This window comes from Sminthopsis crassicaudata, chromosome 1, assembly GCF_048593235.1.
Source record: "Sminthopsis crassicaudata isolate SCR6 chromosome 1, ASM4859323v1, whole genome shotgun sequence".
In the NCBI taxonomy this organism is placed as follows: Eukaryota; Metazoa; Chordata; class Mammalia; order Dasyuromorphia; family Dasyuridae; genus Sminthopsis; species Sminthopsis crassicaudata.
The window spans coordinates 692,431,288-692,452,730 of NC_133617.1; the positions used below are offsets into that span (position 1 = coordinate 692,431,288).

The 21,443-nt window shown below is 33.2% G+C and overlaps 1 protein-coding gene across 15 annotated transcripts in view; it reads left to right on the forward strand.

Annotated features, from left to right (window-relative positions):
* The window catches only part of WNK2 (WNK lysine deficient protein kinase 2), a 363,168-nt gene that overhangs the window by 251,203 nt on the left and 90,522 nt on the right, over positions 1–21,443 (forward strand). For all 15 annotated transcript variants that reach the window (XM_074283635.1, XM_074283637.1, XM_074283636.1 and 12 more), the window contains 2 exons: positions 15,350–15,438; positions 16,016–16,235. In XM_074283635.1, the coding sequence (XP_074139736.1) occupies positions 15,350–15,438; positions 16,016–16,235 (309 nt within the window). The remainder of the gene's footprint in view (positions 1–15,349; positions 15,439–16,015; positions 16,236–21,443) is intronic.

The window sequence follows — 21,443 nt, forward strand, 5'->3', positions numbered from 1 at the left end:
TTTTCCTCCTCCATCCTTCCCAGAAGCAGCCTTGTAATATTACAAAACTTTACCTCTGTTTGATTGTCTTGGACTCTGAGGCTCTGTTGTTGCTTTGCATGATTTGGATAATATATTCCTTTTAATGTAATCTATGGTTATGGTGATTCTTGTTTGCTGTTAGTTCACGCTTTTGGTCTATTTCGAGTTTATAGCCAACTAGCTACTCTTAGGCTAATCTTTCCCCATTTTGGATTTATGTGGTTTTTTATTTCTCAGTTACAGAATGTATTTGCCCCTGTTGGATTTCAATTTGTTAATTTTGATCCATCATTTCATTTATTAACTCTTTCTGACTTTATCAGTAATTATGTTACATATGTGGAGCATTATTCCTGAAATTTGTAATAATGTTTATAGAACCAGACTTGGACTCCTATAATCCAACATATTAGCTATCCATACAATGTTGGCTACAAATTGAATAATGTGTCATAATATGATCATGAGTTCAAAGCTAGAAGGACATCACTGACCCTTTAGTCCAATATATACTTGGAAAATTATTCTTGATACAAAGTCTATGCTTTGCTTCTTGATCTTTCAAGATAATTTATTTGAATTGTGGTTACTACTAATTGTGTTTTTCCTGACATAAAACCTTGATCTGTCCCTTTGTAAATTTGTACCAATTTAGTTACTTTTGGGGAAAAACAGAACAAATGTTTTCTTCCATGTGACATTGTTCAAATACTTTATATGGCTCTCATGTTCCTCTGGGTTTTCTCTTCTCTAGGCTAAACTTCCCATTTCCTTTAACCAATATTTGTGGTATAAACTAAAGCATTTTAACTATAGTGTTTTCTATCCTCTTTACGCACTCCAGCTTCTTGTCCTTCATAAAATGTGGCACCAAGGCCTTAATGCAATAGTTTAGATGTCACTTGACCAGAACAGAACACAGTTGGATGATTACCTCCTTATTCCTGAATAGTTTCATTCCCGATTCATGGAAACTGTTTAGTGTTTAACTGGAGAGGTCAAGGATACATCCATTTGATATTTAACTAAAGATCTTCCTGTAGAGCCACACAGAGCTACAAATTAAATTCAGCTAGAAATATAACCCACTTTATCATTATTTTCTTCTTCCTGTTAAAAAAAGATATCTTGGCTGGAATCATAATTCATTTTATCTGTATATTTCCTCTACTCTCATTCTCTTGTTGAGGTGGGATGGGCTTGGGCAGAAAGACATGAAGTTAATTTGAAAGACCTTTTTTTCTCTCTGTGAACCAATGCTGGCTTCTAGTGATCATTTTTTTCTTCTACGTTCTCTTTCTCTTTTCTCCAAACATGCTTTTTAAGAGCCCTTTTTTATTAGCATTTCTTCACAAATCTAAGCCCCTTTTTACTTGTATTGATTTCTTTAGGACTTCTCCCTTGGATTTTTCATCAAGATAATATAGATATTTTGTTAGAATTCTTTTTTTGATAATCTCCCTTCCTCTCTGAGCCATCATCTCTTTTAAATTCTCTGTTGTGGAGTAATCTCTCTTTTTCCTAAAATTTGTACTATGTGTCTGAATATGCATCATTTTATCTTTTGAGAGTTGAAACTCTCATGAAGACAAAATAAAAGTTTTACAAGATACTCTGCTTGCATCAGGACATGGTTGATTAGATGGTTGGCCACCTCCTATTTATATTACTATTTATTGCCAATTCTATATCAATGCTAGAAAAGCATCATCTGTATCTTCTATGACATCAGGTTATATGTAATATGCTCCCATAATTATGTCTTCTCTCTCTCTCTCTCTCTCTCTCTCTCTCTCTCTCTCTCTCTCTCTCTCTCTCTCTCTCTCTCTCTCTCTCTCTTCCCTTTTATACTTAGGCAAATATTCTTTATCTCTTAGAAATCTGGATACCCAATCACATATGTGTATATACCTAACCTTATATTTTATCTCTTTGTGATCTATAGTCCTATTTCTTAATTTCTCTTTTTAAGGTCAGTTGAACACTAGTTATCTATGGAAAACCAAAAAAGAGGTTGAGGGATCTGAGGAGAATTCAAATGGTTATAAGGAAGATATTTTTTGCCAGTACTTTCTTAAATTATAAAGGAAAGAGGTAAGCTTAGGACATAGAAGGAAATATTTTAACCCTCTCCTTTTGTAGAAGAGCAAACTGAAGTCCAAAGGTGAGGTCTCTTTTTTTTTTTTTAAGGTGAAACAGAACCTGTATTTAAACTCACATCCTATTTACTCTTTTTTCTTCCCAATGTGCCACATTACCTCCTATTTGATATCCATATTAGTCACATTGATAACAGATCATTAATAATATTTGATTAGTCAAATATCTGACTTAGAGAAAATCTTTTTCTTCTTGTGACATTTATGTTCAGGGTATCACTTCTAGAAGGAATACTGACCAAGGCATGATTTCTAACTTGGAATTTAAATAGATGTCCTATTAGTTTATTATTACTTTCAAGAAGTGATCTTATTTGATTGAAACTGTTTGTTTGCTTTAAATATATTTTTAATCACAAAAAATCTCCATTGATTTTTTTTTTCATTTTTATGCATAAGTGAAGATGTCACATTTATTTATTTTTGTAATTGCCAAATTATCTGCTTAGAGAACTAAGCCTTTCTACTCTCTCCTAATTGGTTGATGATTCCTATGGTGATCACCTCATCTTTTAGGATGAAAACTTTTCTTTTAATCCTTTTATGTTCTAAGCCCTTAAAAACACTTCTAGTGAGCTCTTCAGCCTCCTTAGTAGAGGGAGGAAGCATTTAGTTATTTAATAGCATTTACAGTTACAACAACTAACAGTATTCTTGTAGATTGAGAACATATACCTTGGAACACAGCATTGTTTTGGGTTTCATAAGGATTTCTGAAATCAAGATGTGACAATATGGCTAGATCAGACAGGCAGTTGTAAGTTTACATGTAAGTTCAAAAGAATAGTCACAGATTTAGGGTAGCAGTTCTATTAGCTAGATAGAAATGAAAATTCTGAGAATCAGAAATATTATTTTCAAAGAGAGTTGTGAAGGAGGATTAGACAAGGATAGATTCTTAGAGAATGCCTGTTCTTGGGGGGCTAATGCTAGAAGAACAACCAAAAAGGGACTAGAAGTGTGGCCTAAGAAAGGAAAATCAGAAGGAGCAGGTGATATACAAATGAATGATGAACAAGGTCATTGAATTTGTTGGTCAAGAGATTATTCAGAACCTTGGAGAAAAGAATTTCAGCAGACTAGTAGATTTGAAATCAGAGAATTAAGGGGGAGATAGAGAGAGAGAGAGAATGAGTGGAATAGGAAATGGAGATAGTATATACAATGTATTTACTAGAATTTCTTGGCAATGGAAGGCAGGGAACTGTCCATTTTGGAGCAGGATTTACTGTTCCATAAATTTGAGAGAGAGAAAATAGTATAGTACTTGGGTTTCATTTTGGTTTATTTTAATAGTGAGAAGTCATGCCTTATCTGCTGATTAATTATACTTACTAATTTTTGGTGCATTACTAATGAGGTTGTAATTCAATTTCAGTGGACAATTATTAACATAAAGCTCTGTATTAGGCACTTGGAGAGACAAAAAGTTTAGATAAGAAATGCTTCTTGGTTTCATTAACAGGGGCTTAAAGTCTATTAAGATATGGGGCTAGGTTTTATTTATATTGTAGTTATTTATCTAAGGATAGAAAAGTATTGCAGTTATAGCACACTCTGTGAGATTGCGGGAAGAAATGTCTTTACTACCTAGGGGGATCAGGGTCCATTTTTTATAGGAAAGGACGCTGGAATTGCATTATTATGTTAAATAATGTAATTTTAATAATATGATTATGAAGATACAATCATGATGATGATAATTATTCATTAAAATGAAAGTTTTGGGGGCATAGAGGTTGTTTTATCCTTTGTGTATGCTAAGTGCCTAGCACTGTGGCTGGTATGTGACTGCTTAATAAAAGCTTGGTGTTTGACTAATAGGGAAAGTGCTTCACTGTTTATGAAGCCTTTTCCCCTCAATACTCTGCAAATACATTGTCAAAGTAGTCCAGGTGTTATTCCCACTAAAAATACAGAAAAAAAAAAAAACCCACAGCTATAACAAAAGCAAAATTAGTAGGTCCCAGAGCTTAGGCAGCAATTGAGCAAATCTGGGGGATTGAAAGGGAAAGGCATTCTAGTCACTAGGAGTAGAGCCAGAAGCATAGAACACTGGGAAGGTGAGTGGCTGGCAAGTGGTAAAGAGGCTAGAATGTCTTGCTACAAAGTTCAGAATTGACCCCAAATGCAATAGGGAGAATTGTTGGTGTTCTTCAGCTTTGAATAAATATACTGAATCATCTCTCTGTTTCCAATCAGTTTCACTTTCTCCATTCCCCTGAATATGTAGATTGATTTTTAAGAAATTTCTTTTTTGTTTTTTTAAACAATGAATTTTAGTCTAATTCTTTATTGAGGAACTATGAATTCAGAAGAGGTCAACAGTATGAGCACATGGTGACCCACATAAATGTTTTGTTCTTTCACTTTCTCTTAAATTAAAAGACGAAGACTGTGTAAGTGTTATTGTCTTCATCTTAAAACAATATTTTATTCTATGCCTAGGGAAACCTTTGTCCTTCTAAGATAAAGATGGCTTCTGGACTAAGAGGAAAAATCTCATTTATGGCTTTATAGAAGGTCCTTTGCACTTAACAGGGTGAAGTTCTACAGATCACCCAAAATAGTTAAATATATAGATAAAATATTTTATCTTAAATAATGAAAAGCTGCCAAAGAACAAAGGGCTATCTCTTATCAATTGGATTGTCTATATACTTGGCTTCATGATTTGAGCTAAATCAGAGAGTTCAGAAGTTAGTTCAAAACTGGGAATTGTAAAATCTCTACAATGATTTATTTTTATATTAAAAATCCTTGAGACTTATGTCTTGCATGAAAACTATTCCTTTTATTAAAGATTACCTTGAAGATGTTATATTTACTCTATAAGACTATAAGTACTTTGAGATTAGAAGTTGTATCATATACATTTTCCCCCTTAAAAACTGCTTTGCCATATGGTAGGCACCCAATATAGTTGTTTTTTCTCTTGGTGGTATTTCTATCCTTTTAGACACCTAGCTTCAAAACTTCAGTCCTCTTAACTCTTGTCTTTATTCTTCCTTTTTATTTTTCTTCTCTTATCTCTCCATATCTAATTAATTTTTAGATCCTCTTGTGATTACCTTGGAAACCTCTTTTGCATCTCTGTTTTACCTTCACTCACTTAGTCTACGGGGCTATGGTATAACAAATAGCTTTCTAAAGAGATCTTCTCTCCCTCTATATAGCTGCCAAAATAATTGAGTAGAACAAAAAATGCTAAATACTTGAGTTCGAATTCTAGCTCTTACATTTACTACTGCTGTAACCATAGCAATCCAATTAGCTTCTCTTGGTCTCAGTTCCCTCAACTAAAAAATGTTAGAGGAAATCATCTTGAGTGTTTCCTTCAATTTCTGAATCTATAATCCTGCCTTCTACACCTGTTACGCTGTTGTTCAAAACTTGGTGTCTCCCAAGCTCTTTAGGTAAGACCTATCACAGTCTGTCTGCAGCCAACCTTTCAGGCTTATCCCATGTTACTCTCTTTCTTACATTCGAAGTTCTACAGAAACCATACTCCTTTCTGCTCCCCAGATGTTGATATATTTCTTGTCTCTGACTATCCTTATCTTCTTACAGGGTTTAGGTTAGCTTAGCTTAGGCGCTCTCTGTTTTGGGTAGTCATTTCTGATCCTCTTGCTAATGGGTCTTTCTTTTCTTAAATAGTCATAGAACACTTTGTATATCTTCTTTAGCCTGATCACACCTTGTTATAGATTATACTTATGGAATTGATTTTCTCCTCTTCCTACCTTCCCCAAGCCAAATTGTTTGACAACAATGCTATTTCACTTTTACTCATGTATTATTTGTGCTTAACACTGTGCCCTGAAAGCAGTAGGCATTGATAAACGTTCTGTGTGATGATCAACTATGATGAACTTGGCTCTTCTCAATAGTATGGTGATTAAAGGCAATTCCAATAGATTTGGGATGGAAAATGCCATCCACATCCAGAGAGACAGTTATGGAGACTGAATGTGGATTGAAGCATAATATTTTCACCTTTTTGTTTTTTCTTTCTAGTTGTTTTTTCACTTTTGGATTTAATTTTTTTTTGCACAGCATGACAAATATGGAAATGTGTGTAAAAGAATTTCACATATTTAATCAGTATCAGATTGCTTGCTGTCTTGGAGAAAGAGGAGGTAAAGAAGGAAGGAAGAAAAATTTGGAACACAAAGTTTTACAAAAATGAATGTTGAATCTTTATATGTATTTGGAAAAAAGAAAAAAAATGTTCTGTTGAATTGAATTCATTTTCTGTGGGCCACAGTAGTGGAAGATCCATTGATAAAATAGTAGTATATTCAAAAAACTTTTAAGAGAATTCTATTTAATTCACAATTGTTCTGATGAATAGTGCTAAGAATTTATCTTTGAATGTACACAAGAGTAACAGTTATATGACACTGATTGCTGAATAAGACCTTAATAATAAATTATAGCTACATGTGGTAGCTAACAAAAATTATTTTTAAATAATTTGCAAATATGTAGTACATATCATGGGAATTTGGTCCTTTGAATTTTGTTATCCATGATCATTTTTATCTTTCGTTTGAGTGTGTTGAGTAAAACTACTCTCTTTCTGTGTTTCATTCAATTCCGGGAATATTTTTGAGAATCTATTGTAGGTATAAAGTAGTTGTAGTATAAGGAATGACATCTTTTGGATCTCCTAGTGGCAGTGGACTTGGTGTAATGGATTATCTAAGGAGATTAGTAGAAATTTCTAAAATGATTTGTATAGAAATGGAAGCAATGGCAGGTACCAGAAGACAAATGAAAAGGTACAGTCTGATTTTCTAGGATAGTGTTGAGAGTGCTAAAGCTTAAGATGAGTTGAGGCTGGCCAGTAAATCAAAGTAATAAATAGGTTTTTTAGTGTCCCACATTACTATATAGTTCCAGACTTCTGACCTTTTTCACAGGCTTGTCCTATCTTATGTGTACATAGTTGTTTGTATATTGTCTACTCTATTGAATTGTGAGTTCCTTGAAAGCATGGACCTGCTTTTTTTTTTTTTTTTAATAGCTTTTTATTTACAAGTTATATGCATGGGTAATTTTTAGCATTGACAATTTCCAAACTTGTTTTAATTTTTTCCCTCCTTTCCCCCACCCCTTCCCCAGATGGCAGGTTGACCAATACACATTAAATATGTTAAAGTGTAAATTAAATAAAATATTAGTATACATGTCCAAACAGTTATTTTGCTGTTCAAAAAGAATTGGATTTTGAAATAATGTACCATTAGCCTGTGAAAGAAATAAAAAATGCAGGCGGACAAAAGTAGAGGATTGGGGATTCTATGTAGTGGTTCATAGTCCTCTCCCAGAGTTCTTGAGCTGGATGTTCATTACTGCTCTATTGGAACTGATTGGTTCATCTCATTGTTGAAGAGAGCCAAGCCCATCAGAATTGGTCATCATACAGTATTGTTGTTGAAGTATATAATGATCTCCTGGTCCTGCTCATTTCACTCAGCATCAGTTGATGTAAGTCTCTCCAGGCCTTTCTGAAATCATCCTCTTGGTCATTTCTTATAGTACAATGATATTCATGGACCTGCTTTTTTTTTTTTTTTTTTTTTTAGGCCATTCTTTGTATTCCCTGTACTTAGCAGTGCCTGGCACATAGTAGGTGCTTAATGTCTATCTTATTAGATTTTATTAGATAATCATATATTTGATTAGAATGTACACTACTGTTGTTTCAGTCCTGAGTTTTACACAGGTCAAATTATTAATCCAGTTATTTTTTACTTAATGTGAGATTTATTTAAAATATAGTTTTTGTTGTTGTTGTTGTTTTTGTTTGTTTGTTTTTGTTTTTGTTTGTTTTTGTTTGTTTTTTTTTTCCCCCTGAGGTTCAAGTTAAGTGACTTGCCCAGGGTCACACAGCTAGAAGTGTTAAAGTTGTCTGAGATCACATTTGAACTGGGGTCCTTCTGAATCAAGGCTGGTGCTCTATCTACTGCGCCACCTAGCTGCCCCTTAAATATAGTTTTCTTTAATTATGGTTTAGGGGAAAAAGAATGTTTAGAATCATGAGACTGTGTTGTGCCTACATTATTCTGGACTTGGCACTCACTTGTATTAGAAAGAGTTTTAAAATGATTTAATAAAAAAAGACAAGTTACTTTTTTATGCTTGGGTTTGAGAATTGTAAGGGATAAACTTGATTTTTTTGGCAAGTGTCAATTCTCTCCTTCCTCTGCCCCAACTATTCCATCTTATTTTGTTTGTAATTGGAAAAAATCAAGAAAAATAGTATTTGGAAATATCATATTTTTTAATGGTAAGGATGTAACATAGAAAAATTGATACATTCAAGTTTACTTTCTAATATCTTTGGTGAGAGAGACTTGTGGAGTGTGAATTATGTACAATGCGGGTTTGGGGGTATCATTGTAGCATAGACAGCCTTATAGAAAGAAACCTATTTGGAGAGATGCATAGGTAGGGTAGGACAGTATAAAAGCTGGCTCTGCTTTGAGAAAACCTATTTAAAGTACATTTCTTTTATTGAAGTGATAAACACAGGACAACAGGAGAAAGTGCATAAATAGAAGCCAGCAAATACTATTTTTAAACCCTAAGATCAACAGAACAGCTGATTCCAGAGGCATGATGGATATTGGATTATCATATGGCAGTTGTGAGAACTGTTGCAAATGCTGTTTATTGAGCTTATACAAGAAGTCCAGAAAAGGGCAATGTTGTTTGATGTAATAGGGTTAGTATTTCAATAAGCTTTAAATCCTTAATACCTCATTTTTTCTGATAGTATTTTTAAAAATAAAAATATTGTTATTCAAGAGCCCTAAATCACATTTTCCACTTTTCTCTCTTTTCATTTTCCTGGGGCCTTAGGGACCACCATAGGAGTTATACCTTGAACTAGTAACATATTAGATGAGAGACCAGCACTAAAATAGGCCAACTTCTGTTCTATATCTGACAAAAATGCTGCCATTTTTGGACTTTTATCAGTTTCACAGAATTTTACTTTTAGGATGTTAGTGAAAGAGCTTTTATAGATCCATTTCAATCCTCATTTTTTGTTTGTTTGTTTGTTTTATCTATCTTTAATAATAATAATAGCTAGCTTTTATGTAACACCTTACAGATATTATCTCATTTAATCCTCACTGCAACCCTCCATTTTACAATTGGCAAAACTGAAATAAACAGGTTAAATGGCTTGCCTGCGGTTCCACAGCTAGAAATGTCTGAAGGTATGTTTGTATATACTTCATATATATGTATGTACTGATAGATGACTAGTTGTTCCTCCTCTCTCTCCCAGGATGAAAGTACATAGGCTATATTTCTACTACTTAGTCACAGGAGAGATCTGACTTCATTTTTTTTCTGACCTCTACCAACTCAACCCTCCTAAAAGCCCCGTTTAGGTTTTTGGGAGCTCACCACTATTAATGCTAGACTTAGGCACTTATAAGAGCTTATAATTCAAAACTCCAAAGCTCAGCAGATCCACCAGCTTTAAATTCTCCAGGGGCTGGAATTACATATATGTCACCAACCTTCTCATTTTACAAAGGCAAAAACAAAGGCTCAAAAAGTGGGAGTGCTAAATTAGTTGGAGTATTGTAGTATTTATTTGCTTGACCCCTCTCCTTCTCCCCCACCCCCCAAGCTAAGGGAGTTGGGAGTTTTAGTGTTCTTGGATACTTATTTTCTTTGCGTTATTTCACTAAATCGCTGTTTTTTCCTTTATGCTATTTCTTTTTTTTTTAAAACCTCATTCAGTTTTAGAAGAATAAAAAATGATTTGTAAAATTATATTTCTTCTTTGTTAATGATTATGATGAGAGAGAGCTACTATCTGCCCTCTTTATCCCTTTTATCCCTGAAAGATTCTGGGACTAGTTTCCATTGCCTAGAGAGATATCTGTCTTCAGTGTTGACACTAGATGAAGTCATCATGGTTAAATATCCTCTGGAATTTGCTTTCTGTGAGATTCCTTCCTAGAAGTTCCCTCTAGGAAGAGTACTTCCCATTCCCCTCTAAAGGACACTATGTTACACTGATGCTCTGACTTTCAGAAGAAAAGCAGTGATATAGAAATGTCCCTGAAAAGTGTTTGACTTTGGGGTGAAAATGTCTTCTTCTTTTCATAAAGGCTAGTAGCTAAATTTATCATTTTTTTAGGAATTAGTAGACAAGATGTTTCATTGTTCCCATAAAGTTATCATTTACTACTGTTCAAAGGTGACAGGGGTGAGGAAGAACATCTATTTATAGAGCAGTTTTACCTATAAGCCAGCTGGTCACTTGTCACCATACCATGAATCAATTCAGGCTTAAGCTTTTTCATGTTTAAGATGAAAAGGTTGGATTGTTATCTCTGAAGTCTCTTCCAGCTGTGTCTGTATCTGAAAAGATGGGCAGTTTTGTGGAAAAACCTTAAAAAGCCTTTTAGAATATTTCAACCCTTTAGAAATAAATGTTTATCCAACTATATCAGCAGCTTTTTCCTTTTATTATGTATGCCCTTTCTCCAGAGCAGAGAAAAACAAATTTTCACCAAAACAAAGATTTTTAAACAGCAAGAACTAATTTTCTATAAGGCAAAAAGAATTGAGACATTTTGATCCAAAGAGAAAATATTCTTCTCACATGGTATTATATATTATGTGGGAAGATTATATTTGTTTTCTTATTCCTATCCTCATCTTACTTGATCCCTCTCTCATTTTATATGTTTCATCACCACCCCTCCTGGATATGTCTTCTGGGACACTGCTCCCTTCTGTATCTTTTTCTACCGGACTCACCATTTGTTTTCAGTATTATTTTCTGGTTCATCAACCATCACTTACTCCCTTAGCTTAGGAATTCTCCATAGATCTGTTCTGAACTCTCTGTTTAATCACTTTTCTCTTCCCCCTTGATGATCTATTCAGTTCAGAAAAGTTTGATTATCATCTCTATACAGATGACTTCTAGATTTACAACAACCCCAATTCTTTCTCCCGAATTCTAGTCCCACACCATTTATCTCTGAGATTTTCTATCTGTATATGAGTATAATTGGCTAGATGACCTTTAAAGTTCTTTCAAACTAATTTTATGATTATTTGCTTGGTCAATATAAGGATGAATGCAATACATTCAAAACAAACTTATCTTTTCTTCTACATCTATTTTTCCCCCCTTTCTATTGAGAGTATTTTTCTTCTTTCTGTCAGGTCTTAAAACCTCATTATAATTTTTTATCATTCCATTTTCTTTTCATTTACCTGCCACTATAACCCCCCTTCCCCATCCAGTCTGTTGCTAGATCTTATTGATTCTATCTCATCTTTTACTTCTATTTCCTTCTTCTATGGCTATCACACTAATTATGGTTTTTGTTCCCTCTTGCCTAGTTGTCCCTAAACTATTCTTCTTACAGATATTAAGTAATTTTCCTAGGGGACAAAGTTGACCAATTTTCTCCCTTGCTTAAAAACATCCTCTTGCCTCTAAAATAAAATGCAAATTCCTTAGCTTGGTATATAAGACCCTTCCATCTCTCCAATCTACCTTTCTTATTACTATCATTCATATACTTTCAGATTGCTCAAATTGGACTATTAAATTTTTTCAAATTGGACACTCCTCTATTTCCATGCAGTCCTATAGGACTATGCATTCAGTGCATTTATCTCCAACAATCAATATTTTTCTTACTTTATGACTCAGTTCTTACCCTACCTTCTCCCTAAGGCTTTCCCCCATCATCCCATTTTTAGAATTTGCTTCCTCCTCTAGTTACCGTATTTTACATCACTATGAATGTGTTATGTTCTGCCATTCCCAGAAGCTTCCTGGAGTAATAATTCTGTGGTTCTTTTTTTGGTATCCTTAGTACCTTCCATATGGTAGATGGTTCATCAGTATTGAATAGAATTGGACTGTTAGAAAAATGGCAGCTTTGCAAAGGAGCAATAAGCACAAAACCCTTTCAAGCCAGAAATAGAGAAGGAATGGATGAAAATATAGTCAAGTTTAGTGGTTCACAATCAACAGCTGGCAAACTTCATTTTGTGGCACCAGGGAATACATTAGAAATGCATAAAATAAGATGCATTTCCAAAGTTGTTGATGGATGTTCCAATATCGTAGAATCACAGATTGAGATGCTTAAAGGACAAGAATGATGTTTTTGCCTTTCCTTGTATTGGCAGTATTTAGAAGAGTACTTTGCACATAGTAAATAGTTTGACCAATTGGAGCTGAAGGTAGGACATCTAACCCCCTCATTTCACAAATAAGGAAAACTTAGCTGAAGGGCTGAGTGACTTGCTTGAGATCACTCATCAAAATGATGAGCAACAAAAATGGTTTTTTATCCATATCCCCTGATGTTTGAGTTAATGTACTGCATCTGTTGCCAAAAAATTTCAGATATATCCCAGTAAGTTAATAAACAGTATAAGTTTGCTTCCTCTAAGCACCCGATCGGACAGGTGTGTTTAGTTTCATCTTATTTTGTATACAAATAGTTTCTAGAGAACTGTCAAAAATAGTTATACCTGGCAAATGTGTGCCATTAAATCCACCTAGCATAGAGAAACATTTATAGAATTCTTTTTTTTTTAACCTAGATTTGCTTTTAAAGATTGACTTCATTCATTGTAAAGATTTCAGAGTCTCTTATGTATCCTTTCTATGAATTCTTTAATAATGATGGCAGAAAAAGGAGTAGATAAGGTAAAAAAAATTTTTTTTAATGGTTTCTTAAAGTGTGCAATTTTAAAAACAAACCTGGTCACCAGGTGACAAACCCAGAAGCCCAAGTTATTTTAGTGATTATATTCTGTTTTATATAAACAAACTTTATTTGGCCATCAGAATTAACTAAGTTTTTGTGAACTCCAATCCAAGAATTAAATCCTACACTTAAGGAATAATAAGGTTTCAAATTTAAAAGAGTAAACTCTGGCATTGTTATTTCTTGTTGCAATGATGACAAAACATGTGAAAGCAGTTAACTTGCAGTTGTCATGACAGATACATATCAGATTGAATTAACTCTCATTTCAGAGCATAAAAATTATCATAGAGCATTTTTCAAAAATGCATGGCTCACACTCCATAAACACAAGGCCAGTAAAACTCCCATGTGTTAGAAGTAAAAGGGAAGATTTACAAAGTTAATTGTTGTGCCTCCCACAATTTTATTTTAAAGTATCACCAACAAGAATGACTTGCATCATATTTAAAAAAATAACTAACCGCAGGTGTTCATTAATTGTTTACTCTGTCTGGCACTATGCCAATTACTGGGGGAGAGTACAAAGAAATGCAAAAATAGGATCACTTTCCTCCAGGAACTCAAATTTTAATATTATTTTATTTTTCCAAATACATTTATAGATGGTTTCTGACATTCACTTTTATAAAACCTTGTATTACAATTTTTTCTCCCTCCCTTCCCTTACCCCAGGACAGCAAGCAATCTGATATAGGTTAAATATGTGCAGTTCTTTTAAACATATTTCCATATTTGTCATGCTATACAAGAAAAAATCAGACTAAAAGGGAAAAAACCAAGAGAAAAAAAAAAACAAATAAAAAGGTGAAAATACTATGCTTCAATTCACACCAATATCTCCATAGTTCTTTCTCTGCATGTGGATTGGGATAGACATTATGTTTAGATCATCATTATGCCATATATCACAAAATGAGCACCAAATAGATACATAACTGAAATACAAAAGTTTATATGTTAGGAAAATTAGTCAAAAGATACAAAGAGATTGCCAGGGTAAAAAAAGTGTTTTCTATTCCAAATCTATTTGAATTACCTTGAATCACTGCATTGTTGAAAAAAGCCAAGTCTATCACAGTTGATCATTACAATATCTTGCTTCATGTACAATGTTGCTTTGGTTCTGTTCACTTCAGTCAACATCACTTCATGGAAGTCTTAACAGACTTTTCTGAAATCGGCATGCTCATCTTTTCTTATATAACAATAACAATCCATAACATAACATGTATTCTCCAATTGATGTTTATCCACTCTCGTAACAAAGAAATACAACTAAGTAAAACCAGTTAATATCATGCCTGATGATGCAATACAACATTGAACATTCATAGTCCTCATCCCCTTGGTAAAAAGGAAGTATGTATTTTCATTTGTTCTAGTCCAAGGTTGGTCACAGCAGGGAACAAATTTAGTTTATTTTAATTTGTATTATTTTAATTATCAAGTATATTCTTCATTTGGTTTTGCTTACTACTATATGAATCAATTAATATAGATTTTCCCAAGAGTTTTTGAAATGTTAGATATAAACAATTCAATTATTTCTTTTGGCAGAATAATGTTATGTTGAGTTCACATACATGTTGTTCAGGAATTTGCCAGTTAATGGGCAATGCTAAATATTTTAGCATATATGAAATTCTCTCTGTCTTTGACCTCTTTGATTTCTGTTCTCTGTGATGAAATCACTAACAATTTAATAATTTTTCTTATGTAATTCCAAATTCTTTTTCAGGATATTTGGATTAATTTTACAGCTTTACCAAAAAAGTATATTTTTGTGCTTATGTTCCCACAACCTCTTCCTATTTATGAATAATCTATTTACTCTTTCTTTTCTTTTGTCATCTTCATTGATTTGTTGTATGCTTGAGTTATTTAAATGTACATTTATTAGTGATTTGAATAAATTTTCCCATATGCTGATTAATAGTTAGCAATACTTTTTTCTGGCAAATTCCTAATATATAAACTTTTGTATTTCAGTTATGTATATGTTTGTGCATTTTGTGATATGACATAATATGATGGTGTGAACTTTGTTTTTTTTTTAAACTTTTCTGGTTTTCCAATAATTTATGCTGAATAACATTTACTGAATTGTTGTGTTCATTTGCTTCTGGATCTTACTTAGGTAGTATTCAATGGTAGTTTTTCTATTTCTAAACAAGTATATAGCAGGAATAAACAAAATCAAGAGCTAATGATCTGCCCTCTCATTTTTTCTTCTCCTTAAACTTCTTATCAAATTTTTTTTTAATTATTTTATCCAGTCCTGCAAAGTAACTCACTGATAGGTTTATTGTCACAGCATTACATTTAGAAATTAATGTTTTCTCAATTTTAAAAATGAACTTTGGTGTGTTTTTCCTACCTTTGCAGGGTATCAAACCAGCAAGCTTTGAAAAAGTACATGATCCTGAAATTAAGGAGATTATTGGGGAATGCATCTGCAAAAACAAAGAAGAAAGGTTAGTTTTCAGTGAAACATAATTGACTATTTGCATTATTTTTCAAGTTAAAATGCTTGAAAGTTGGTTCATTTCCTAAAAGAGAATAGAGAATTTTGAAAGAAAAGGGAATTGGTTAAGACTTAAACAAAGGGAGGGATGCCTTAGATATTTTATGTATTGGCCATTTTAAAATAACAGAGCTAATAAAATTGTTGTGGATGGACAAAATAGCATATACTTTTATTAAAGGTATTAGTAAATCTGGTTTAAGTATAATGTTTACTTAATTTAAATAAGTTATAACACACAAGAGATAGAAGTTGTTTATGATACATATCTAGGTACTCAGTGTGAACAAGAATATTCTCCTTTGATGTAGAATGGGGGTGGGGAGGCAGGACAGAGTATGAGGAGGGAGAAAACTTGTAGCAAATATTTATAAGGAAATTCTTAAGTATTAGTTGTTCAGCACTTTGGCCAGCTCCAAGACAATTAATTTGAAGGACATATTTCATTAAATTTTGGGAAGATCATCAGTTATCTCATACTGTTTCTATAATTTGCCACCTAAAGATTTGCTTTTGTCCTTCTCCAGATATGAAATTAAAGATTTATTGGGTCATGCCTTTTTTGCGGAAGACACTGGGGTAAGAGTGGAACTAGCAGAAGAGGACCATGGTAGGAAATCCTCTATTGCCTTAAGGCTCTGGGTTGAAGATCCTAAGAAACTAAAAGGAAAACCCAAAGATAATGGAGCAATTGAGTTTACATTTGATTTGGAGAAGGAGACTCCTGATGATGTTGCACAAGAAATGGTAAAAATGAACTTTCTTTATCTCTTCCCTCCCCCCATTTCTTTCATCTTTCAAAAAAATAAAAGGACAAAAAAATCTGATCTTATAAATTTTAAAAGTTATAAGCTCCTAGAGAACAGAGAGAACATAGTAATTCTGAGTTTTAAAAATGTGAGCCATAGTTTAAAAGATAAATGAATTTAATGAAATAAGCTTATAATCTTAATGGGAAAATTATTGGATAGTTATAAGAATGGAAATTAGTACAGTAATAACCATTTTTATGTTGTATGTTTTGAAATATAGTTAGAAATTTTATTAGATGTGATTTATAGAGAAAAAGAAAACCTTAATAATAGAATTGGAAAAATATTGGATAAAGGCCACAATGAAACATTAGAACCTTGATGTAATTTAGAAACTAAAAGAAATAGAGATAATTTTAATATATTCCTTCGGTTAATTCTAGTTGCTTGTGCTTATGGAAGCAAATATTTAACATTTCTAAGCAATAGTAATTGAACTTTTTAGTTTCTGATATCCATGTTTTTCCCTTCTCCTCCTCTCTCCTTTGCTCTCTTCCTCTCATCTTTCTTCTCCTCTCCTTGTCAGATTGTGGGATGTACATACCTTTCTTCCATGCATTTACCTGATAGATATAGAGCACTATGTACTATGTACTAGAAATCATGGTAGCAATTGTGGGAAACAAATATGATTAGAACACAATCCTTGCTCTTTGTCTAGTGGTGAAGATGTTATAAAATAACTTAAATGCAAGGGGGAATGTGATAAGTGAAGAGGGTTTATGTTTATTTGAAGTGATGACATAAGCAAAGGCTCAGAGACAGGAACTGTTGTCTATGAATAGAAAATAGGGAAAGGCCCTGTATCTCTGATATCCTTTATATTGTTACTTCCCAGATGAGGAAAATCCTTCTATCAGTATATGTTGGCACCTTCTCTCCAACTTGGTATCTTAAGAGTTTTCTAAAGCAGGAAGCTGTTAAATGATTTGTCCAGAGTCACTTAGCCAGAGTCATGTGGAATATTATAAGTAACTCAGTTTAGTCATAGTGCATTGATGTGCATAGAAAGGAGCCCTGTAAAAAGGTTAGGGATAATATGTTGGAGCTGGGTAATGAAGCCCTTCAAGTATTAGAGAAAACAGTTTAAATTTTATTTGGAATATAGTGCTGGAACTATTTAAAATTAGTTTTGTGGCAGTGTTTGTTTTTAGCAGAGGAGTAATATAATCCCAGTGTTTTTGTGGCATATTATTGACATGTCCAATGTGGCCCACACCAGGAGGGGATCTTACTTAATCACATAGCCAAGGAAACCGGATTATAGATTCAAAGCTGAAAATGATTATTATGCTTAACACTTTCATTTTGCAAATGAAGAATCCAAGGGCCCAAATCCAAGAATGCCCAAAAATCACACAATTAGTAAATGGAATTTCCATTGTAGTTTATTGATAGTTGGAGCAATGTGGAGCCTGGATTAATTGGTTATGGCCTGTTAGCCAGGAATTCTGTGGACTTTTAGCTAGCATCTCTACCTTGGCTCACTTTACTTTCCTGGTGATTTTATTTCATTCTCCTAAATAGGATACAGCAAGCACAAGAGATGCAACGTGCATAAAAGTAGTTTGTCACCCATAATATACTACATAATTTTAATGTGTTATCATGGTAATCTAATGTTTGCTCAGGAGTTTAATATGATGGCAATGTGTAGAATGAACTGGAGAGATAAGAGCCTGGAGAAGAGTAGCCTAATTAGGAGCCTGGAGTTAAAGAGTACACAATAATGAGAGCCTTTACCTGTATATAAGCAGTGGACAGAGAAAAGAAGCTAGGATTTCAAAACACATTTCACAGGTCACATCCTCCAAAGAACTGAGAAAATTGTTTGACTTGGAGAATGACACAAGGAAAGAGAAGGTATATTTGAGTCTCGGTTACTAGGAGAACAATGGCAGCACTGGCTGAGCCAGTATTGGATTGTAGGCCCGGACTCCGAGTCCTGTGCGCTCATTCACTACAGTATGCTTTCTGGTTGAGAGCCAGATAGGGGTGCAGTTTCAATCTCAAATTAGAACTCTGGGCTTGAGAGAGTGATTTTACAGTGCTGTTTACTGAGGTGATTAGTTGAAATCTTAGGGTTAGGTAAGATCATCATAGGATAGAATAAAAGGAGAGAAAATAGGGCCAAGAAGCTCCTTTTCTTATTTTTATCTACTTTCCTTCAACTTTTAATTCAAAAAAAGATGTGGTGAATGGAGAAACACCTGACCAAATACCACTTTACAGGTGAAAGTAATGCACATCTAGTTAGACCAGTCACCTTGACTTACACCCAGGGAAATAAGCACTTCCTAAATGGTTGTGTTTGGAGCCTGCCAAGCAAGAGCTTGCCTATCTAGCTGACAGGTTTCTGTAAAACTCACATCCACCAGGAGCTGTATTCACAAGTTAAAATAAAAATCACAGCCAGCCTAGGCAGTGTGTTGTAACCTCATTTAAAGGACTTATTCAAAAGATTCTTTCTTTAACTGATTACCGAAGTGCATTCTGACAAGCCCTTTGTTTTGGACTTGTTCAATCTAATGATTTGGAACAATAAACCCTTGTCAATTCAGATGACACTAATTTGGGTTTTGATGTGTTCCATAAATACATGCTGGACTATTTCAGTTTTTATCTATAGAAATCAGTTTTTTACACAAAACAGGTACTTTGTTTAATTGATGTGTAATTAGTTGATTTTGGTGTTCACCCCAAAGCAACACCTTCTATTATCTCCTACATCCTGGCTTCTGTTTGCTTCAATCCAGGTGTTATCTCAGCGAAAACACACAAAAGTGAATATTAGGAAATGAACAGGGTTGTCAAGATAGATCTGGAATCCATCATTCAGAGAGAAATTCCTTTTTGCAGACTAGAAAAATCAGTTTACACTTTACCTTGCTATTTACTTAGACTTTGGAGGATAGGATTATTAGATTATAATGCTTCTTTTATCCTGTGTTCCATTTTCCAAAGAGAAGTATTTCTCGTTGTATTCTAAAGGAAGGAAGGAAGGAAGGAAGGAAGGAAGGATGCTATCTTAGGAAAAAGTTTGATATTTGTTTTTGTAATTTTTTTCTCTTCCTTCTTTATGCCCTTCTCTCAGTATTTTTATGTCCCTCACCTTCCGGACACCCCTTTTTCTTTATTAATAAAGTCTTCTGTTAGAAAATCCATCAGTGCTGATTCTTCTAGGACTCCTGTTTTTAAATCACTTCCTAAGTTTTTCGTTCTCACATTCAATCTCTTTTCATTTCTCAATACTTTTAGTTATAGCCAGATGGCAGGTAAGGAAAGAAAAAACTAATGTTATGTTAATTCACAGTAAGATTTACTAAATGGTATATAGCATCTAAATACTTAACATTTTAATAACAAGAAGGAGAAACAGACCGTGAAGTTATAAAAATTGTTGATCTCAATGTATTTCTTTCAGACATAGACAAAACAAGCAAAAATAAATTTCCAAGAAGGAAATTAGGGGCTTGAATAGAATTATTTGCAAGTTCTTTCTCATGTTTATCTGAAATCTGCCTTTCTGTGGTTTCTACCTTAACCCTTCTCTTTACATTGAAGTGGCATAGGATAATGTATGAGAAAATGATAACCTTTCACATTGCTCATCTCTCCTTCTTCTCTTCATATGAATTACTAATAGCTTTTTCTTGTATAAGATGGTATCTACATATTTCTCATCTGCATTTCAACGTATTACCCAGAATCAAACTTTCCAATTGTCTTCTTACTAACATGAATGCTATGGAATGACTAACTTTTGACCTGAACATTTTATTTTAATATTTTAATTAATTCTCTTTATCTGGGCATTATATTTTAACATATTAATCAATACAGCTTAAAATATTTAGGGTTGTGGGTTTTTTTTGTTTTTTTTGTTTTTTTTGTTTTTTTTTTTTTTAATAATAAGCTGAGTCATACTGTTGGCTCCAATTGAGCTTGTGATTAATTAAAATTTCTGGATTTTTTTTGAGTGAACAAGACAGATAGATTTAATCCAGTACTTTTGTAGATGGTGTTTGTACTTAAGTGAAGGATTTGGAATTAACAAGGATAAATGTAATATTTTGAGGCCTAGCATTCCAACCCTTCAAGACAATTTTGCTTCTGTTTTCTGTTGTAGTTACCTTTCTCTCCCATTCTTATAAAAACACACTTCTGAAATTTGCAAATGCTATGATTCCAATCAAATTTTCAATGAAAATGTAAAGCAGGGTAGGACCATGAGCAAAATTCTAAGAGATTTCACTTGGAGATCCTCTTAAATATGGACATACAACCATTAATTGCTAATCTTATAAACTATTTTTGACTTTTATCTAATCTCTAGCCTGAATTTTACTTTTTTCTAAGGATATTATGAAAATTACCATGTTTTGCTCACATAGAGAAGTACTACTTCTATTATTTCCCTGATAATTGTGTTACTCTAAAAGAAAGTTAATTTTATATGACTGATGTTTAATAAACTTGAATTAATATATTATAATTTTTGACAATCGTACGTATAAATATAAAAATTTTAAACAAAAATTTGTGTATTTCAACATTCAGCGTGAGAAATTTGAATGTGTGTTTTATCACTGTTTAGTCTTCTATCCTGATCTATACATCACAGTGATTTTTCTGGCTTTTCATTTCTCAAAGAATTTCTCATCTTAGAAGGAATCAATCTGTATACCTGCTGAGGGAACTACTGTTAAGAATGGTTTTACTTCTTCACTTGTCAATAATGAAGCCAGGCAACAGGGCACAATGTTTATTCTAAAATCAGAAGATCTGAATTCAGATTTTCACTGTGTCTTTTAACTAGAATGCAAGTGATCTTAGGCAGGCCACTTAATTTCTCTGGTCCTCAGTTTCTGTATTAATAAATTGATGGTATTGAACTATATGACCTTTAAGGTCCTTTTCATGCTCTGAATCTATCATCTGTTTTTTTAAAAAATAATTTTATTGATATTATTTATCTTTACATTGCCTAGTATTCCTTCCCTTTGCTCATCTCAGAGAATAATCACATAGTTTTAAAGATAATAAAAACAGGAAAAAAAGAAAAGAATCCACAAAATTCTTGTGCTCAGCATATTGAAAAAATTTGAAAATATATACACAGTGTTCAACACTCTTTTCAGAG